Source organism: Xyrauchen texanus, chromosome 29 (genome assembly GCF_025860055.1).
Source record: "Xyrauchen texanus isolate HMW12.3.18 chromosome 29, RBS_HiC_50CHRs, whole genome shotgun sequence".
Lineage (NCBI taxonomy): Eukaryota > Metazoa > Chordata > Actinopteri > Cypriniformes > Catostomidae > Xyrauchen > Xyrauchen texanus.
Window position 1 is genome coordinate 11,823,409 of NC_068304.1, and position 22,234 is coordinate 11,845,642.

At 39.2% G+C, this 22,234-nt stretch overlaps 1 protein-coding gene across 3 annotated transcripts; it reads left to right on the forward strand.

Annotated features, from left to right (window-relative positions):
* Nucleotides 1-1,012: 1,012 nt before the first annotated feature.
* LOC127623167 (protein FAM118B-like) lies at nucleotides 1,013-21,767 on the forward strand. Of its 3 annotated transcripts, none has more exons than XM_052097467.1 (8): nucleotides 1,013-1,108; nucleotides 7,016-7,105; nucleotides 8,034-8,286; nucleotides 11,712-11,939; nucleotides 16,854-16,982; nucleotides 17,546-17,855; nucleotides 19,600-19,665; nucleotides 19,964-21,767. In XM_052097467.1, exons 1-8 carry the CDS (start codon nucleotides 1,083-1,085, stop codon nucleotides 19,975-19,977), a joined length of 1,116 nt encoding a protein of 371 aa, XP_051953427.1. In that variant the 5' UTR covers nucleotides 1,013-1,082; the 3' UTR covers nucleotides 19,978-21,767. The 3 variants fall into 3 exon arrangements, with proteins under 3 accessions (XP_051953427.1, XP_051953429.1, XP_051953428.1); XM_052097469.1 differs by lacking the exon at nucleotides 1,013-1,108 and adding an exon at nucleotides 1,607-1,673 and having other exon boundaries at nucleotides 19,780-21,767; XM_052097468.1 differs by lacking the exon at nucleotides 1,013-1,108 and adding an exon at nucleotides 3,373-3,770 and having other exon boundaries at nucleotides 19,780-21,767.
* The last annotated feature ends 467 nt before the right edge of the window (nucleotides 21,768-22,234 follow it).

Consider the following 22,234-nt stretch of genomic DNA (forward strand, 5'->3'; position numbering starts at 1 on the left):
ACTGAGTTAGTCTGTAGTGTTAGCTAGGCATGGATTATATTTTTGTCATAATTGAAGACAATATGATGTCAGTATTTCTATCAACACTTCACATTATTAAGACATGTCAGCAGCAGCAGAGAAACAACGGAGATACAGAGCTCGGCGGGATAGGCCTAAAAGCAGAGAGAGGCATGGCACAGGCTTATAAGACGAGGTTAAAGCGATCTCGGTGTTGAGTGAGAGGAGAAACGATGCAAAGGAGATGACTGGAGAAAAGCACAATAGAGAAGTCGAAGACAAGACAGTGATTGTTTGAAAACATAACTACTTCAACAGACAGCACTGAATTTGTCCAGCCACCTGCAGAATCAAGGTAGAAAGTTACATTTCATGTTTATGTTCGAAGGGTTTAATCAGTGGCTGTGAATACTGCTTTTTCTAAATGTTTTATAATAAACAATGTTCAGATTGTCAGTAATGTGTCATCTGTTACTCTTGTCAGCTATGTGATCCTTAGGCTACTGTCTGTAACTCTTGATGTTTAAAATGTTTTGAATGACTGTAATAAATACATATTTTTAATAATATACTTATAACAATAAATGTTTGTATTATTTATGTTTTAAAAAACATTACTAAAGGACGTCATTTAATAAATACTTTATATACACTGAAGGAACATATTCAATGTATGAGCATATAATTTGACCGTTTATGCGTAATACTAACTATGATGCCCAAACTGGTCTGATAAATTGATGGAATGCACATATGACGCCCAAAGATGCTCGATTTAAACTTTTCAACACATCTGTAATGCTCAAACTGGACTATTTTAATGTTCAAATGCTCACATGGTGTCTAAGGCCATACGTCTACTAAAGATTTTTTCCTGAGGCCAGTCAAGAGTTGAAAACGTTCAACTTTGGGTAAAGCGCAGAACTTTTTACCCAGCCGTCCAATCACAGTGGAGGAGGGGCGGGACAAATACCACACCAACCAACCGTCACATCCTATTTGAACAATAACTGAACAACAATGTTTGCTGGTCTCTGAGTATTCATGTCTGTACCAGGTGACTTTCCCGGACTACCACAATAATGCTTCAGCCTTCCCTTCACCCAGAGCAAGTACTCTTCCTTGTGCAGACATTTTTACATTCAATACTTTGATAACACAAACTATCTGCAAAATTAGATACTTGCAACACATTACTTCCGTGGATATTCCTTATTATAGCAACCAAAGCGAAAAAATGCTGCACCTCCAGAGCGCTCTCAAGTGGAGAACTATGGATCTGTGAGACCGAAGGATGACCATCACTACGGCCTAAATAGAATGATAACCTTCGTTCTGCCTTTCCTCCAGACCTTATGTAATCAAAATCATGCCTATGACCCCGGAGGCGGAACTTTACCTTGAATGCCCCAGTGTTCCGAGGGACAAAGATAGTGACGGTCATCCTTCGGTCTCACAGATACATAGTTACATTCATAATTTACTATCTGTTTTGACCTCACTCTGACCGTCGCTACAGTCTAAATAGGATGACTCATATCAAAAGGGTCAGTTTTAGCACACTCCTTACCAGGACAGCAAGAATTAGCAGAAACACGAGCTGGCCATAGGGCTGACCATGATGCTGTTGACTGCGCTACCAGTGACGTATCCCCAAGACCGGTTTCTACTGGGTAATGGTCTACAGCCTGCACTAAGAAAAACACCTGTAATGCCCAAACTGGTCAATTTGAATTTTCAAATGCTCCTATGATGCCTAAAGATGCTTGATTTGACCGTTTGAACACACATATGGTGCTCAAACTGTTCTATTTTGAATGCTGATATTACAGCTTAGGAGCTCTATTTGAACTTTTGAACACGCATGTCCAAACTGCTTGATTTTAACGTTTGAATGCTCAAACAATGTCCAAAGAAGCTCTCTTTGAACGTTTGAACACCTATGATGCCCAAACTGCTTGATTTGAATTTCATATGCTCATGACACCAAAAGATTTGAGCATTTGATCGCACCTGTAATGCTCAAACTGGTCTATTTGATTGTTCGAATGCTCATATGATACCTAAGATGCACAATTTGAACATTTGAACACACCTATGATCCCAAACTGGTCAATTTCATTGCTCAAATGCTCATATGATGCCTAAAGATGCTTGATTTTAACATTTGAATGCACCTGTATTGCACAAATTGGTCAATTTGAATGTTTGAATGCTCATATGATGCCTAAGATGCACAATTTGAACATTTGAATATATGATCCCAAACTATTCAATTTCATTGTTCAAATGCTCATATGATGCCTAAAGATGCTTGATTTTAACATTTGAATGCACAAACTGGTCAATTTGAATGTTCGAATGCTCATATGATGCCTAAAGATGCACAATTTGAACATTTGAATATATGATCCCAAACTATTCAATTTCATTGTTCAAATGCTCATATGATGCCTAAAGATGTTTGATTTTAATGTTTGAATGTACCTGTAATGCACAAACTGTCTATTTGAATGTTTGAATGCTCATATTGAATGTACCTGTAATGCACAAACTGTCTATTTGAATGTTTGAATGCTCATATGATGCCTAAAGGTGCTCAATTTGAACTTTTGAATGCACCTGTTTTGCCCAAACTGGTCTATTTGTGTGTTGGTTGGTCATATGACACCTAAAGCTGCTCGATTTGAATGTTTGAACACACCTATGATGCCCAAACTGGTCTAATTAAATATTTGAATGCTCAAACAATGTCCAAAGATGCTCGATTTGAAAAGTTGAACATGCCTATGATGCCCAAATTGCTCAAGTTTAATGTTTGAATGCACATATGATGCTCAAACTGGTCTATTTGAATGTTTGAATGCTCAATGCCCAAAGATGTTCGGTTTGAACGTTTTAGCACACCTACAATGCCCAAACTGCTAAATGTGAACGTTGAATACGCATACTGTATGATGCCTAAACTGCTCTGTTTGAATATTTGAATGCTTATATGTCTCGTCACTGTCATGACTGCTATGTTGCTCGGAACTGCACACAAGAATGTCACCTACTGTTGCACTTGTGTACATGGTAGTGTGACAATAAAGTGATTTGATTTGATTTATATGATAAAGATGCTGTATTTGAACGTTTGACACCTATGCCCAAACCGATCTGTTAAAATGTTCGAATCTCTCTCTCTCTCTCTCTCTCTCTCTCTCTCTCTCTCTCTCACTCACTCACTCTCTCACACACACACACACAAATGTACGAACTATAGATTCTATCCCCTACCCCTAAACCAAACCCTCACAAAAAACTTTCTGAATTTGTACATTTTCAAAAAAACATTTAGCGATTTGAAATATGGGACACTAGAAATGTCCTCAAACCACATTTATAGCATAATACCTTGTAATTACTAGTTTGTAACCCCCCACTCACACACACACACATCCGCATACACATTCGCATACATACACAAAACACACACATGATGCATGGAAGCGTGTAAAGCCTCAGTCTGTGTACAGAAGGATCCGCAGAGGCAAGTCTTTGGCCCTGTACTACAGTAAAGACTGATCTATTTAAGGACTTCAGTGGATTTGACTAGAAAGCCTTTATACTGGGACTGATAACTCGCACAGGAACTGACAGACTTCAAGTTCATACCATAAAAAGTAATTCTGTCCTTTTAAGAGTGTTCTTCGTCGTTAGTGAATCTTTTGTTAGCCGAGTACATTTAAAACGATATTGGGATCAAACTTTACCACCTTTTTATCAGGGTAAGTCACGTTTGAAAACTTTTAAGAAGCAATATGCTTTTGTTTCAGTGTTTTAGTTTTTGTTGCTTTAAATGTTTGTCAAGGATTAGTATCGTCTTCGTTAATGTGCATTAAAAAAAAATATTATAATTGTATTGTTGTTAGTCGTAAGTGTAGAGCGTAAACAAATGTATAAAGACACTAGTTTAATATGATCTTTCATACTAAAGCTGTATGTTGTGTCACATATGGAACAAAAGCAACAGGTGACCTAGCAACATTTACCTACTGAAACAACCAAAATGTATTATATCATAGGAATTACTTTATTAGCACTCATCATGTTAGTGTCAGGATTAGCAATATGTTATTAGGTCTTAATAATTAGATTATTATGCCTGGAGAAAAAAAAAATCCTACATGTAGCTAGCCGGTTAGCTGCGGTCTTGATTTCCTGGGCTGAGATTGTTGTTGTCGATTTTAATAGATTTTTCCGGGCCTTCATGTGGGTTTGAAGCTGCCTGAGATGTGTTTGGTCTGAATGGCCAGATAAAGAATAGCAAACGATTAAATCTATTCCCAGTACTGGGTTGACTTACAGCTTTTAGCTTCATAAAGAAGAGTGAAGTGTACACACACACAGCGGTTTTAACCGCCACGCATTTGAATGGAGTCCCAGGCCCCGGTAGGAAATCTCAGCAAAAACCGCTTGAGGGGTGACATGTTGTTTTGGGAACACTTGCGGCACGAATACACTGTTGTCAGCGCAAACAGAGCGGTTCACGTTAGAGGTATGCCGGGTTTTTAAGTCAGTTTTTCGAGTAGGATTTTGTGTTCGGGCTTGTAATTTATGAAAAAAGATACAGTCCTTCCGAACTTGTTTCGCGCACGCGCTCTCACTCACATACGTACGCACGGATATGTTAGGGGCCGTTCACACAGAACATGTTTTTGCGTGCGTCTACTCTGTTTTTCCATTGTTTCCTTTGTAAACACGCTCTGGGTAAACTTTCACATCTGCTACATCACGTCTCGCTATTTCTTCAGTGTCTCACGCAGGACCGGCACATTTTTAGACACTGTGTCAAGTTAAAAAGAACACCAGGTCTCAAAAACACATGTCGAGACGCCTGCGTGCTGTTTCATTCTTTGTGCTGCACCGTGATTGTTTGCAGTGCATGTGTCACAAAGATTTAACGTTCTGAACAAATTCAGGCTGCAAAGAGGTGACTGTTACAATGCTTAACAATATTCCAGATTGTTCTGCGCTTTATAACCGGCTACGTTTTCCCCCTTCTGCTCTAGTGTGCTGAGGGGCTTCCATGCCTTGTATGTTTACTGTTCAAATACTGTTACGAATGTTGCTCACGATGCTTACATAAAATACAGCCTTTTGCAACATTTTGGACAATACACTGCAGCTTCCAGGTGAAAAAGTAAATAAGACAGAACTACACTCACCTAAAGGATTATCTTGCAGTTGATGGAGATTTGTGGGATGCACATCCAGGGCACGAAGCTCCCGTTCCACCACATCCCAAAGATGCTCTATTGGGTTGAGATCTGGTGACTGTGGGGGCCATTTTAGTACAGTGAACTCATTGTCATGTTCAAGAATCCAATTTGAAATGATTCGAGCTTTGTGACATGGTGCATTATCCTGCTGGAAGTAGCCATCAGAGGATGGGTACATGGTGGCCATAAAGGGATGGACATGGTCAGAAACAATGCTCAGGTAGGCCATGGCATTTAAACAATGCCCAATTGGCACTAAGGGGCCTAAAGTGTGCCAAGAAAACATCCCCCACACCATTACACCACCACCACCAGCCTGCACAGTGGTAACAAGGCATGATGGATCCATGTTCTCATTCTGTTTACGCCAAATTCTGACTCTACCATCTGAATGTCTCAACAGAAATCGAGACTCATCAGACCAGGCGACATTTTTCCAGTCTTCAACTGTCCAATTTTGGTGAGCTCTTGCAAATTGTAGCCTCTTTTTCCTATTTGTAGTGGAGGTGAGTGGTACCCGGTGGGGTCTTCTGCTGTTGTAGCCCATCCGCCTCAAGGTTGTGCATGTTGTGGCTTCACGAATGCTTTGCTGCATACCTCGGTTGTAACGAGTGGTTATTTCAGGCAAAGTTGCTCTTCTATCAGCTTGAATCAGTCGGCCCATTCTCCTCTGATCTCTAGCATCAACAAGGCATTTTCGCCCACAGGACTGCCGCATACTGGATGTTTTTCCCTTTTCACACCATTCTTTGTAAACCCTAGAAATGGTTGTGCATGAAAATCCCAGTAACTGAGCAGATTGTGAAATATTCAGACCGCCCGCCTGGCACCAACAACCATGCCATGCTCAAAATTGCTTAAATCACCTTTCTTTCCCATTCTGACATTCAGTTTGGAGTTCAGGAGATTGTCTTGACCAGGACCAAACCCCTAAATGCATTGAAGCAACTGCCATGTGATTGGTTGATTAGATAATTGCATTAATGAGAAATTGAACAGGTGTTCCTAATAATCCTTTAGGTGAGTGTATATTACTATTGTATACAAACAAATCCTCAAAGTTATAAAATAATTCTTTATCACCCTGTTCATAATTTTTTTTGTTGAAATATATTTATTGCCTTTTTTATATATAAAAAACAACAACATGGAAAACATGTATTAATTATCTTTAACTATATTTTATTTCATTAAACATTTTGAATGTGCTTTGCTACAATGGCTGACAGGATGAATTTAAAATGATAATTTGATGCAATTTTTAAAGCAAACATTTTCTAAATTAGGCCCCGTGCTGATCGGTTGCATGGGGCCTCAGAAATTGTTAACTCGCCCCAACCCCCTGCACACACAACAAATCACTGTAGCATATTTCGTTTCAGTCAGATTATGAGCAGCATTTAAATACTCTCACACTTGAACCTTCAGGCAGGGAGGAATCAATATATTTCAATGTCAAGATGACGAAGGACAGTTCATAAAATTAGGCTTTATTAACATCTAAATTAATTCAAGGGAAGATCAGTAATCTGTAGGTTATATGTAGGATATTTGTGTAAGACAATATGTTATTACTGTGTGAATGTGTGGTGTATAAATGAATGTCATGTTGGACTGTGTTATGTTATTTTATTATTTTGAATTCCCTTAATGGACTTTAAGTGTCTGGAACTTGCAACCCAGTGATATTAGAGAAGCATCCCCTCTTATATCATATGTTATTTTTATTTATTTATCTCCTTGTTTTTTAGGAGTCGAATGGCCTCTGTTGTTACAGTCAAGACAGAGAAGCGTCCTGCCCCTGATTCTAAGGATGGAGACACAGTGTCTAAGAAGGCCAGGTATGAAAACAACAGATCTTTGTGTGTCTTGCTTTGCTGCCAGCACATTCCCAGAGCGAGTTTAAGTCTTCGAGTTCAAATATTCTTCAAAGCAGTCGGCTCTCTGCTTGCTAACAGGTTCTGACAAATGCGTGATTTATCACAGGCCAGACAGTAGCTCACGACTGTACTTCCTCATTGGAATGACCTCACCAAGAAGTTTTCTGTTCATATTTTTGGAAAAACACCTTATATCAACAAGCAACGTTACAATACAAGTTAAAACGCAACAGCATTTGTGGCATAATGTTGATTTTCACAAAAAAATCATGTCAACTCGTCCCTCCTTTTCTTAAAAAAAAGGACAAAAATCTAGGTTATATTGAGGCACTTACAATGGAAGTGAATGGGGCCAATCAATTTCAAAAGTATAGCCACAAGATGTAAACAATATGTGTGTTAACATGAATTTAGTTTGATAAAATCACTTTTTTTGTGTAAAATTTCTTTGCCATGAAGACATAAGGTCATAAACGCTAAAACAATTTAAACAACTTAATATACAGCTTAAATAATGCACACAATGCAAATAATTATTATTATTATTTTTTTTTAATTCATGTAAGTGCCTTTATAAAATTTTAAGCTTCACATTTCTGCCTTTTAAACCCTCCAAAAATTGGCCCCATTAAATTAATTTGTAAGTGGCTCACTATTACCTTGAATTTTCCTTTTTTTTAAAGAAAAGTACGGACGAGTCAAAATTATTTTTTGTGTTAATCAGCATTATGCCATAAATTCTGTTAATTGAGCTTAAATTGCAGTGAACCGTATTATTCCTTTGAGCATAAACGCTTACATGAAAGATAGTCAATTTAAGTCATACAGCTCAGTTTTGCATACACTTCCAAAGAATAGTCAACATCTCCATGTTTCTTCTGACCAACAGGAAGTTGTTGCCCAGCCTGAAGACCAAGCATGCCCCTGAGCTGGTGCTGGTGATCGGCACGGGGGTGAGCTCGGCCGTAGCTCCTCAGGTGCCTGCTTTACGCTCCTGGAAAGGTCTGATCCAAGCGCTGTTGGATGCTGCCAATGACTTTGATTTGCTTGAGGAGGAAGAGAGCCGCCGCTTCCAGAAAAGTCTGCAGGAAGACAAGAACCTGGTGCACGTCGCTCATGACCTCATCCAGAAACTTTCACCGGTAAGACCAAAATGTAATGCTTATTTTAGTCCCGTTTTGCTTACCATTTCTGGAATTACATACAGTACACGTCTTTTTATATGTTTTGAAATAAAGAGCCTTTCTAATCCAAATCCACTGATCAGTTTCATTTTAGTTGTTCAGTGGGTTTGTTGAGAATGTGTCTTAGTGGTTATGTCAAGATGTTTTCTCTGTTTACACCTTCAAGCACTCAGGTTTTCAGGTTTGAAGTGTTGACTATTGGGCTGTGTGCTATGGCAGGACATACAGTACATTCAGATCTCTATCAGGTGACAATACAATGTGTCATTCTAGAGATTTTGCGATACTGTTTATACAGTGGTGTATATATATATTTGTGTGGCTATCAGTGGACAGGGCTGATTTATATAATGTACATATGATAATGATGAAGCATGAAGTAATGTGACAACTTCGAGCAGGACGTATCCAAAAGAAGTCAAGACGGAGAAGAACTTATTGTTAATTGGGTTGATTTGTTAGTAAGCAAGCACAAATTCACAATGTCTCACCAAGTTTATGAGATACATAAATTTAGTTCATAGCTTAATTCAATTTAGCTTAAAAATAACTTTGCTTTTGCTTCAATGAACATGAGGATCATTGCGACGATGCCAGGCACCGGGCAGAACAGTGAAGAGCATGATTTCGGGTTTGTCCATCATTAGTCCATTACTTTCATGCTGAGAGGACTCTGACCCAAAAAAGTGTTAAGTCACACGTCACCTCTGGTGTTGTTGTTGTCATTCTTTCATTCAGCGGCATGCACGCTGACCAAACAAAACATGGTCAAACAGTGCTCAGTGCTTTATCCCTGTTTTTTATGGTCAAGCCCCTGTGCCATTTGCATCTAGGCACAGCAGTGTCACTAGAGGATTTAGAAGGCATTAGGCCTGTAAAAGGGTTTTAGATAATGTCTTTCAGCTGCAGTGCTGGTGTTTCATTGCCTGGAATTGTCATAGCTGTGCATTGTTGCTGAATAATCCACAGCAACAAAGCAAAGCTCCTCAAAAAAACATCAGCCTGCAGTCTCTCTGGCTTTGTTCACTCTGCACACAAACCTAACTTGGTTTTCATATTCGATCTTTAGGACTGACTGTCCACACTGCCACTTTGTGCTCCACTAGTCGCGCATGTTTTGCGTTGTAGATTTAAAATAATCCACTCATAAGAGTCATTCGTATGTTTCACGCTGTAAATTTAAAAGACCTGGTTCATAAGAGTCATTCGTTTGGGAATTGGGCTCCACTGTCTTGCATGTTTTGTGCTGTAGATTCAAAAGAACCAATTCCTAAGAGTCATTCGTTTGGCAATCAGATTCCACTGGTTGAGCAGTATGCTTTGCGTTGTATATTAAAAGAAACCAGTGATAAGAGTCATTTGTATGTTTCTCACTGTAAATTTAAAAGAACTGGCTCATCAGAGTAATTCGTTTGGGAATCGGATATGACTGATTGCGCCGTATGTTCTGCTCTTAAGATAAAAAAAAAAGCCCCTGTTCAAAAGAGTCATTCATTTGTGAATTGGCTCTTCTGGTCTTGCTTATTTCTCACTGTAGATTCAAAAGAACCGGCTCATAAGTATCATTCATTTGTGAATCAGACTACGATGGTCTTGCATGTTTCATGCTGTAGATTCAAAACAACTGGCTCATATGAGTTATTTGTTTGTGAATCAAATTCTACTGGCCTCGCTTGTTTTGCGTTGTAGATTCAAAAGAACTGGCTCATAAGAGTCATTCGTTTGGGAATCGGACGTGACAGATTGCACTGTATGTCCTGCGCTTAAGATTAAAAAAACCTTGCTTATAAGAGTCAATCATTTGTGAATCGGGTCTGCTGGTCTTGCTTGTTTCTCGCTGTAGATTCGAAAGACCTGGCTCATAAGAGTCATTCGTTTGGGAATCAGACTCTAATGGCCTTGCATGTTTCGCGCTGTAGACAAAAAAACAAGTTCATTAGTCATTTGTTTGGTAATTGTACTACACTGGTTGGACTGTATGTTTTGCGCTGTAGATTTGAAAGAACGTCTTCTTTTGAAGCAGTTTATAAGAGTCATTTAGTTTGGGATATGCCAAAAAGTCCGCTTTTTCCTGCCTGCCCGAACAAAGCCTCCATGCATACTGTAAGTTCTGCTCTCTCTACATCCCAGCACATTTCCAAACTCCTGTCATCAACCCGACCAGAGGTTTTTGTTATTGCCAGTTGCAATCCTCTGGTGTAAGGGTCTCAAATCTCCACAGTCCCTTCAGTGGTTTAACCTACTTGTGTGAGCAAGCATAGCAGACCCAGTGGATCACACTGACCCACTGGAGATCACTGGAAAAATTAGGCTAATCTGAACATGCCTCCTGGATTCACACCTCCTAAACAACAAGCTATAAATAGACGTTACTTTGTGCAGCTTCACCATCAAATATTTCTTGAGTTACAACAGATCTTAATTTTTGCTGGTACCAGCTGGATTCAGATCCAGTATCTAATGTAGTGGATGCCCCATCTTGCAAAGCAATTTATGCTATGACCTGCACCTAAATATATTTCATGAAAATGTAAGTATAATGACCAAAATTTTGTAAATAACTTGTGTGGAGGCGGTTGTAGATTGCCTCTTCCCAAGGAAGTGGATTCCTCCTAAACGCTGGCAAAAATCCGTAATCTCTGCAATCTTTGTGGCCTCTCAGGATTACTAATCTCACCATAGAAGAGATCTGCAAGCTATACATAGTGCTCGCTCTCTTTCTCTTTCTCTCCCTCTCTCTCTCTCTGTCTGCCAGCAATTAATGCAGCTCAGTGTAATAAGATTGACTCTGTTACTGACCATGGCAAGGACATTACTGTCAAGACTCCTCTATTCCCTGCATTCTATCCACAATCCATTACATACTTTCTGATCTCTGCACTTAAATGGTGTACACGGTGTCTAAATATTGGTGCTGGGTAAGGTGCACTATCATCACTATTACTATTGTTGGGTTTAGGCATTTCAACACTCCTTTAACTGGGCAGTTCACCTAAAAATTTATTTTCTGCCATAATTCCGAACCTGCATGACTTTCACTGCTGAACACATGGGGAGAAAATGATGATGAGTCTTTTCAATACAAGAGCAGCAGATAGTGACACATGTTCATGTAAGAACATTCTGCGCTGAACAGAGAAAGTCCTGGAGTAAACCACTGTGAACAAGCTTTTCTCACAGTGTTCATGAATGTTTAGCATCCTTTTTGAATCTTAAAGGTGGATCACTATGCACTTAATTTAGCCATTGAAAGTTAGAGACGGACTGAATGCAAAAGTACAGTAATGCAACTGATTTGCATGCTCTTGATATTTATACACTCCTGAAGTTTGCTTTAAAAAGATCTGAATTGTCTTTCTTTTCACCTCTTGCTTTTTCTGTAGCGGACGGGAAATGTGCGCTCCACCTTTTTCAAAGACTGCCTCTACGAGGTGTTTGATGATCTGGAGTGTAAAATGGAGAATGCAGGGAAGCATCTCCTCCGTTCAGTGCTGCAGTTAATGGAGAGTGGAGCTCTGGTCCTCACCACCAACTTTGACAACTTGTTAGAGATCTATGCCGCACACCAAGGGACCAAGTTGGAGTCTCTGGATCTCACAGATGAGAAGAAGGTATAAGCTACATTTACTGTTACAGCACAAAGTTTCTGCCATGAATTAAGCCCAAAGTACTGTATACTTCGATTATGACGTGAATGCTCCACGTCTGAGTACAGACGAATGCAAATCTGTCAAAGAATACTTCATTTTTACCGTGTGAGCATGCACAGGCGGTTGGCGTATGCACACTACGACTGCTATAAGACTGCTATAATTTTTCTTTAGAGTTTATAGTCCTTCAGACTTGAGTTGCAGGTATCTCCTGACCTCCTCACACACACACACGTGTTCTCGACGTGCATATCTACTGTTGTTGTTTTTACATCTTCTAGTGTTTTTTTGTGTGACAGGAACGGCTCAAATATAAGTATTGCCACCTTGTGGATCCACCAATTCATGCAAATAATTCCAGGTGCATACGTGTTCAAAAATGCACGGTTAGAAAAATCAAGCTGTATGCATTCAGTGCTCGAGCACTCTGCTGATGATGAGATTTGCATCATGCGTACTGAGCGTCCACATCTGACTGAAGTATACTTTAGATTTTAGCATAAAGATCTTGACTGTGTATTTGAGTACTTCTGATTAACATTTGAAAGTTTAATGTCAGAAAGAAGTAAGAGGAAACTTTAGTATTTGGTCTTTGCAGTTGGTGTAATTAATAATCCTCCTAAACAAGCTTACATAAATGAAGCATCAAGTAGAGAAGATACTTAAACAATCTAAACCGTTATGAAATTTATTTTCCAAAAAATTATATTAAATAAGGTCTTTTAGTTTAAAGAAGAATTACTTTCAAAATTATTATAAATACATTTGTCTTCAGATTAATCTGATTATAATATCAAAATAATCATATAAAATCCTATTAAATTGTGAAAATTTGTGAAATTTACCTTTAGACAGTTTTAGAAACGAGCTACACAAATAAGATGTAAAAATAAATAATATAAAAAATACAAACAATATTATAAATGAAAAATAAATATATGTGTGATATATATATATATATATATATATATATATATATATATATATATACACATTTTGTTCTAAATAATACATATAAAATATTTTCTAATTATTACATTTAGTCTGTATGTGTGTGTGTGTGTGTGTGTGTGTGTGTGTGTATATATATATATATATATATATATATATATATATATATATATATATATATATATATATAAAGAGACCACTGCAAAATGATCAGTTTGTCTGGATTTAATATTTATATGTATGTGTTTGAGTAAAATTAACATATATGTTTTATTCTATAAAGTACTGACAACATTTCTTGGGCTGCCTCCGACCAAAAAAATGTTCCTAGTCGTCGGTTTTCTGTGAAGGTTTTTTTTTTTCCCCAACTGACCAATCAAAACTATTAGTGGGCAGCCCTAAATATTTCTCCCAAATTACCATATTGTCATTTAAAGCAATTATTTGCAGAAAATAACAACTGTTCAAAATAACAAAAAAGATGCAGTGTTTTCAGTCCTTAAATAATGCAAAGAAAACAAGATCATATTGATTTTTCAACAACACAATACTAATGTTTTAGAAATCAATATTTGGTGAAATAACCCTGATTTTAAATCACAGCTTGGCATGCTCTCTACCAGTCTTTCTCATTGCTGTTGGGTGACTTTATGCCACTCCTGGCACAAAAATGAAAGCAGCTTGGATTTGTTTGATGGCTTGTAACATGCATGTTCCTCTTGAACACATTCCAGAGGTTTTCAATGGGGTTCAGGTCTGGAGATTGGGATGGCCATGACAGGATCTTGATCCGGTGGTCCTCCATCCACACATTGATTGAACTGGCTGTGTGGCATGGATCATTGTCCTGCTGGAAAAAACAATCTTCAGAGTAAGGGAACATTGTCAGAGCAGAAGGAAACAAGTTTTCTTCCAGGATAATCTTGTATGTGGCTTGAATTATATGTCCTTCACGAAGATGAATCTGCCCGATTCCATCCTTGCTGAAGCACCCCAGATCATCTCCGATCCTCCAGCAAAGGAATTTGTAGCCCTGTACAAAACCCTTTAAAGACTTAAAGGTGATGTGTGTCCACTTCATCCAGCTGCCATTTGACATTCTTTTTGTAGGTCATTTGATGTCATCCTACGGTTGTTGAGTGCCTTGCCAGTCATCACGGTCAGTGGAGATTCGTTTTCACCCTCTGCCGGTCTGTAGATTTGTTGTCCCCAATGTCTACTGCTTGACCTTGTTCTTATGAACCACTGTCTTTGAAATTTTAAGGATGGAAGCTACCTGATGTTCACTTTACCCCTCTGCAAGTAAACCCAGCATTTAATCATTTTCCTCATTTAAATATTTTCTTTTCAACTCTTTTGGCATAGTCAATAGTTATTTTTTGATTCCAATTACTTTTGAGGTACTACAATTGCTGTTTTTGCCATCCAGCAGGTCCTATTGCAAGAGAATAGTGATGACCACAGCAGTGGTTTTTATACTTTTCCTCCTTGAATACGATTCGGTTCAGATGATCACCTAATCAGAACCTCATTAAGTGGAATAAGGTGTGCTTGTCTTGGAATTGAACAGACACTGGAATTAAATGGCTGCCTTACATGTTGAGATGCTGATTTAAGAAAAATCTGGAGTGGTCTCTTAATTTTTTCCAGAGCTATATATATATATATATATATATATATATATATATATATATATATATATACACTCACCTAAAGGATTATTAGGAACACCTGTTCAATTTCTCATTAATGCAATTATCTAATCAACCAATCACATGGCAGTTGCTTCAATGCATTTAGGGGTGTGGTCCTGGTCAAGACAATCTCCTGAACTCCAAACTGAATGTCAGAATGGGAAAGAAAGATGATTTAAGCAATTTTGAGCATGGCATGGTTGTTGGTGCCAGACGGGCCGGTCTGATTATTTCACAATCTGCTCAGTTACTGGGATTTTCATGCACAACCATTTCTAGGGTTTAAAAAGAATGGTGTGAAAAGGGAAAAACATCCAGTATGCGGCAGTCCTGTGGGCGAAAATGCCTTGTTGATGCTAGAGGTCAGAGGAGAATGGGCCGACTGATTTAAGCTGATAGAAGAGCAACTTTGCCTGAAATAACCACTCGTTACAACCGAGGTATGCAGCAAAGCATTTGTGAAGCCACAACATGCACAACCTTGAGGCGGATGGGCTACAACAGCAGAAGACCCCACCGGTACCACTCATCTCCACTACAAATAGGAAAAAGAGGCTACAATTTGCAAGAGCTCACCAAAATTGGACAGTTGAAGACTGGAAAAATGTTGCCTGGTCTGATGAGTCTCGATTTCTGTTGAGACATTCAGATGGTAGAGTCAGAATTTGGCGTAAACAGAATGAGAACATGGATCCATCATGCCTTGTTACCACTGTGCAGGCTGGTGGTGGTGGTGTAATGGTGTGGGGGATGTTTTCTTGGCACACTTTAGGCCCCTTAGTGCCAATTGGGCATCGTTTAAATGCCACGGCCTACCTGAGCGTTGTTTCTGACCATGTCCATCCCTTTATGGCCACCATGTACCCATCCTCTGATGGCTACTTCCAGCAGGATAATGCACCATGTCACAAAGCTCGAATCATTTCAAATTGGTTTCTTGAACATGACAATGAGTTCACTGTACTAAAATGGCCCCCACAGTCACCAGATCTCAACCCAATAGAGCATCTTTGGGATGTGGTGGAACGGGAGCTTCGTGCCCTGGATGTGCATCCCACAAATCTCCATCAACTGCAAGATGCTATCCTATCAATATGGGTCAACATTTCTAAAGAATGCTTTCAGCACCTTGTTGAATCAATGCCACGTAGAATTAAGGCAGTTCTGAAGGCGAAAGGGGGTCAAACACAGTATTAGTATGGTGTTCCTAATAATCCTTTAGGTGAGTGTATATATCAGATACAGTAAACCTTATGTTTAAAAGTGGCAGGTCATTGAGACCTGGAGGCCCATCAGTGAGGTGATGTCATACAGTAATACATAAAGGGCAAGTTTATTTAGTCTATAATTGAATTGCCTTGTTTATTACAGAGAGTGGAATTCCTCTTAGAGATAAAACAGTCCCAGATAAATGACATAAAAATACCATTATGAAGATGTGAACAAGATCATCATTTGTTTATGTTTGATTGAAAAGCTACAGTATATTAGCTAGTATCTCTGCTTTAAGAGAAAGTTGTGAAACAATGTTCCTCAGACATTAGTTCAGTCATCGGGTTCATCTTTGTTTGCTTTAGGCCATAAATGTTCTTTAGCACAAAGCAGTGAAAGCTTGAGCTATTAACCATAAAACAAGGCTTATGGTACCTGGCCAAGCGTCATCTAGTGCATTAGTGCATGTAAGCTCTACCGTACCTCACTTGAAGCACAAATGACTGCATGTTCAGTTCCCTGTATTTTTATTCATCAGGCTGTGTGTGGTTTTCCATAGCATGGCCTTTAAGCAGGGTGTTTGTGCACCTTTTCCATCAAATGCCTCTTAATTAGAACTCAGTCATTAACAGCAGCTGGACGCTCCAAGTGGGAACCAGTGTTCTTATTAACCAAAACCAAAAAATTACATTTACTCTTAAATGAAAATAAATGGAATTGGAAACGAAGTTAAAAGATATTTTCATGATTAAAAAATTAACTACTTTAAAATTCAGTGACCACAAAGTAATTTACAAAAAGCTAAAACTAAACTAAAACTAGATAAGAATGAAGAAACTAAATGACAATATAGCACACAAAGTGAAAACTAAATAAAATGATGCTAAATTAAAAAACTATTTGAAAATAAAGTAGAAAAGTAGACTTTTCAGTTGAATAGATATTGAGAGCAATAATAAGTGTGGTGGGAACCAGGTTGGGAGCAATGAAGTTTGAAATGTAATCTGGTTGTGTTTAGGTTCTGGAGTGGGCTCAGGAGAAGAGAAGGCTGAGTGTACTTCATATTCACGGTGTTTACACAAACCCCAGCGGTATTGTACTGCATCCTGCCGGCTACCAGAATGTTTTGAGGAACACAGACGTCATGGTGAGTGAATGTGAATGGAGGAGTTCACCCAAAATAGAAAATTCTGTCATCATTTACTCACCCTTAGGATGCTCCAAACCCATATGACTTTCTTTCTACCATATAACACAAAAGCAGATATGTAGCAAAATGGTCATGCTGCTCTCGTCCATAAAATGGAAGCATACAGTGACCAGGGCCTGTTTAACTCTTTTGAAGCCATGCAATATTTTTGTGTGTTGAAAAAGTCTGGAAAACTAAAATAATTTCCGCATCATTCTCATATTCAAGTATGCCATGTTCAGATGTTGGTCTTGATGTTGGTGATGCTAAACAATGATTCATTGGAGAGCTTTCTGTGAAGTTTTGGAAGTTTGATTAAAAGCTGTGTAATGACATTTGAGAGCTACGGTACGGCAGCCTTTTCATTGAATATCTTACAATTCGGTATGCTCCATTCCAGACGTTATCGTATGTCTTCAGAAGACTTGGAATATGCCGCAGGAGTCATTTGGACTACTTTTATGTTTTTTTGTTGTTGTTGTCTGTTTTACAGCTTGATAACTTTTTTGGGGTCTTTGCAGAGAGAGATCCAGAAACTCTATGAAACAAAGTCATTTGTGTTTCTGGGTTGTGGGAGGACTGTGGACGACACCACCTTCCAGGCGCTGTTTCTCGAGGCGGTCAAACACAAGTCCGATCTTGAACATTTCATGCTGGTGCGTCGAGAGGACGTGGGGGAGTTCAAAAAGCTTCGCGATAACATGCTGGACAAGGGCATTAAGGTCATCTCATATGGCAATGAATACTCTGACCTGCCGGAGTACTTTGAGCGGCTGGCCAATGAGATTTGCAACCGTGACACGGATCGGGACATGGCGACCAATGGCTGGGGTAAGTCTTCCACACTCACACTTTAAAGCAGGGGTACTCGATAGGCAGCTCCGGATCCGGACCGAGCTCTGAATCTTTGTGCTAATTATCTGACACCTGGCTAAATGATTGTTTAAGCATACATGTATACATGTGTGGAGCAGGAATAAATAGTGTTCAGTGCTAGAGAGAAATAAAGCACGTAGGGGGGGGGTTCCTCCCCTTTTTCTCCCCATTTTGTAATGCCCAATTCCCAATGCACTCTAGGTCCTCGTAGTGGCATAGTGACTCCCCTCAGTCCGGGTGGTGGAGGACGAATCTCAGAATCTCAGTTGCCACTTGCTTTGCGTTGTATGTGAACTCAACATTAGAACTTTAATTGAGTACCCCTGCTTTAAAGACTTAAAGGGAATGTGTTTCCACTCCAGCCTCAGCTTTCTGCTCTTGGCTGACAGAAGTGGTTGTAAACCAATTGCCTCAAGGTTCAACGTGTTGTGCATCTGAGATGCTATTCTGCTCACTACAATTGTACAGAGGTGTTATCTGAGTTACTGTAGCCTTTCTGCCTGCCCGAACCAGTCTGGCCATTTTCCGTTGACCTCTCTCATCAACAAGGTGTTTTCATATATACAGTATCTCACAAAAGTGAGTACACCCCTCACATTTTTGTAAATATTTGATTAGATCTTTTCACTGAAGAAATGACACTTTGCTACAATGTAAAGTAGTGAGTGTACAGCTTGTATAACAGTGTAAATTTGCTGTCGAAAACGTAATAGTTTTGTGTGAACTGCATTTGTAATGTATTTTTTGATAAATTAAAGGTGGCAGTTTTATGCATAAAGGCATGAAAAGCATTTTTTTTTTGTAATATGATGAAAATGATGTGCGCTCACAATAAATAAATGCATATCAGTAACCCAATAAAAGCTGTTTCATTTTACATTGAAGGGGTGGCCCTCTCATGGCCGCTGCCATGTTGACAGCACATAACAACCTTTGTCATGCAATTGACTGAGTTACTACCACTAATAATGACAATATTAATAACATGTTTACTTTATATAGCGCTTTTAACCAATGCTCAAACATAAAAGTACATGTAAACAAAACAAGCCAACCAAACAATAAAACAACAAACACAATATACTCATCACATACAATAATGGAGCCCGCGTCAACAGTATAGTCCAGAGAGATGTATGGTATTGATAAAGAGAAATGTGCTCCATTAGACAGTCTGAAAATAATAAGTGCAAGTGAAAAGAGAAAATGTCCAAACAAGAGATCCCTGCTGGAGTGATGAAACAAACCACTACGACATGCAGCTCTCATGGCTCGGATCATGGATAAACACAAAGGTGTTTAGCCGACAGAAAGCTCACAAGTCCCAGCTGCCCGGTCAAAGTTAAGCGAGCAACAACATACGAAAATTCGATTGGATAGAATTTAAAAATATCCATAATATGAACGTGTAGTTTGAGATGGAGAAAAATGCAGACTAAAAGTAATGAAACAGAAAAGATAAAGAAACATCTTGGGTGTGAAGCGGCAGCACTTAGTAAACAAACTTCCAGGATCCAGGATGATGGGTGTCAGTGTAGAGTCCAAAACTCTATACAAAGAACTACTGGGACCAACAAGATGACTAAGAGCCAGCTAAAATCTTACCGAATGCACCTTTTAATAGATCCAGACCAACAACAAAAAAAAGAACATGACATCATGGCTTTTTGTCTCATTTTTTTTTCTATTATTCTCTTAGGATCTCCCATCTCACAGGGTGAAGACAGACAAAATGGCTTTGCAGCCCAGAAAAACCTCCTGCAAGGTTAGGACAGCCTTTGTGTTTTCATGTCAAGCAGCTTGCACGCTAAAGGCATTTTGGACATTTCACTAAGGCATGACGATGCATTTTGTTTCCTGTTTTCCTTCTTTCCCTCAGTGCATGCTTCTAGAACAATAGAAACATAAACCTGAATGCAGCAAATGGCCCTCATGTCTTGTTTTACACTGACTACACCTTTCCACTGTACTACGCCTGACCCCATGTGCACTGTGGCTTCTACCCGTGATGAATTCATCCGATGCTTCCTGTTGTAACAAGGTTTTCCTCTCTCCCTGTCCAGACTTCAACTTATGACACAAGTGGCAGTCTGAGAGCTTTTCATCAGCTCCACTATACAGTTCAGTTGCCCCCCTCCGCTCTAGTCTGGTATGACTACATCTTCACATACAACATTCTCAATTCTCCTCTTAAACGGAGCACTGTTGCTTACCGTCACAAGGGAAAGGCGTAAAGAAAAACATCACCAAGAAAACTGTGAACTCTGTCAACTCCAAAACATGTTTATGAAAAGTGTGTGAGGGAGCATGTTGTGGATTTATTTTGTATTTTTTTTTTAAATGTTGTGGTGTTAAGTGATGTGTGGACCAAGAATGATATGCAGGACTGGCCTGATCTTAAAGGAATAATTCAACCAAAAAATACAAAGTCATCATTTACTCACCCTCACGCTGTTCCGTACCTGATGTTTAGCAAAATGTTGATGCTGTTCTTCTCCATACATTGAAAGCATATAGTAAGCACAGGCTGTCAAGCTTTAAAAAGGACAGAAAATAATGATTAAAGTAGTCCAAATGACTTCTGAAATCATACGATAGCTTTGTGCAAGAAACAGACTGCAGTTTGAAGCGCTTTTCACTGAAAATCTTCCCCTTCGCCACAGCTCCCAAATCTCATTCGTACTTACGCATATTTAAACCTGCCATGTTGTGACTGGTCATTTGACTTACACAAACCAATGATGTTTGACATGTTGAGATTTCTTTACGCATCTGTGGCAGCGGGGGCGTGGTCAAGTGCCCGTCCGGAGAGAGGGAAGCGGTAAGGGCACTTACACCTGAGCTAAATTATGTCTAACACCTGTCTCTAATTCCAGTTAGCACGGGGAGAGCGGATAAAAGACCCACGCCACCAACACTTGAGAGAGAGAGTCTGGGAGTGAATTGATTACTACAGAACCTGTTACACTGGTGTGTCTAATGCATCCCGGCAAGGGACTGGAGGATCTCGGCCAGCTGGGAGGACTCCATGGGGCGTACTTGGAAATCCCAGGTTTCGGCACCAGTGTAACTGGTTCTGTAGTTAAGGAGGACACGAAGGCGAGTAGCTCCTCTCAAGGTAAATATTTAATTACAATTTTACACAGCTTTTAATTTATAGCAATCAATTCACTCCCAGACTCTCTCTCTCAAGTGTTGGTGGCGTGGGTCTTTTATCCGCTCTCCCCGGACGTCATATTTAAATAAATGCAAATGCAGATTATCAGTGAATAATGGTCTGTTTTCTGGAGCTCCACAAAATAAAGAAATTCATACGGGTTCGGAACAAAGTAATTGAGTAAATTATGAGCGAATTTTCATTTTTGACCCAACTACCCTTTAAACATGAGGTATCAAATGTGGCTTTCCAGTTGCCACGGACAAGATGGACAAAAAGGAGGGCAGTTTTTGCAGTTGCAGTGTCGTCTCCAGTAAATGCACCTGTAATATATGAATGGTCATTATCTGTCCTCTAAAAAGGACGAAATGCAATAAACATGCCTTGTCAAGGTGACTGAGATGTGAATGAAAAGCATTGTGATTTCTCAGGCTGTACTTAAAGCGTCTCGGCTTCCCTAAATCTACTTGAAATGGTCACATGACAAATGAAAATGATGATAAAATGCCATTATTCCCCTCAAGCTGCCAGTTAATGAAAGACATGTATTTCAATACATGTTATTGCACTTTGAGAGTTATTTCCCATTTATAGGCCTAGGCCATTTGTGCTAAACAAGATGTAAACAATGTTTATGAACCTTTTGTATTTTACTACAGTGGTCATCTTTTAGGTATTCATATGCTGTTTTAAAATAAAACATGTGCAACACTGCAATTGGTATTTCACACACCCCTTTGTGCAGAGTACTGTCAACTCTAATCCCTTTATTGTCACTCAACCATATCCATAAGTGCAACAGTGGATGAAAGTCTTGGGTGCTGTTCCAAGCATCATAGCAGTATGACAATTACAATAAATATATAGTTACACAACACAATATACACTAATAATATACAATATACACAAAATAAGGCTGTATACAATAAAAATGCATACTGTTATTAAGTTGAGTATAAAATATGGGTCCAGTCTGAGGCTAATAAAGTGCAATGCTGATATATGAATCGTCGTGAGCGATCAAGAGTTCAAAAGTCTGATTGCTTGCGGGAAGAAGCTGTCATGAAGTCGGCTGGTGCGGGTCCTAGCAGTGAGAGTAGCTCATGGCTCGGGTGGTCTCTGATGATCCTCCAAGCTTTTTTTTCCACACACCGCCTGTTATATATATGTCCTGGAG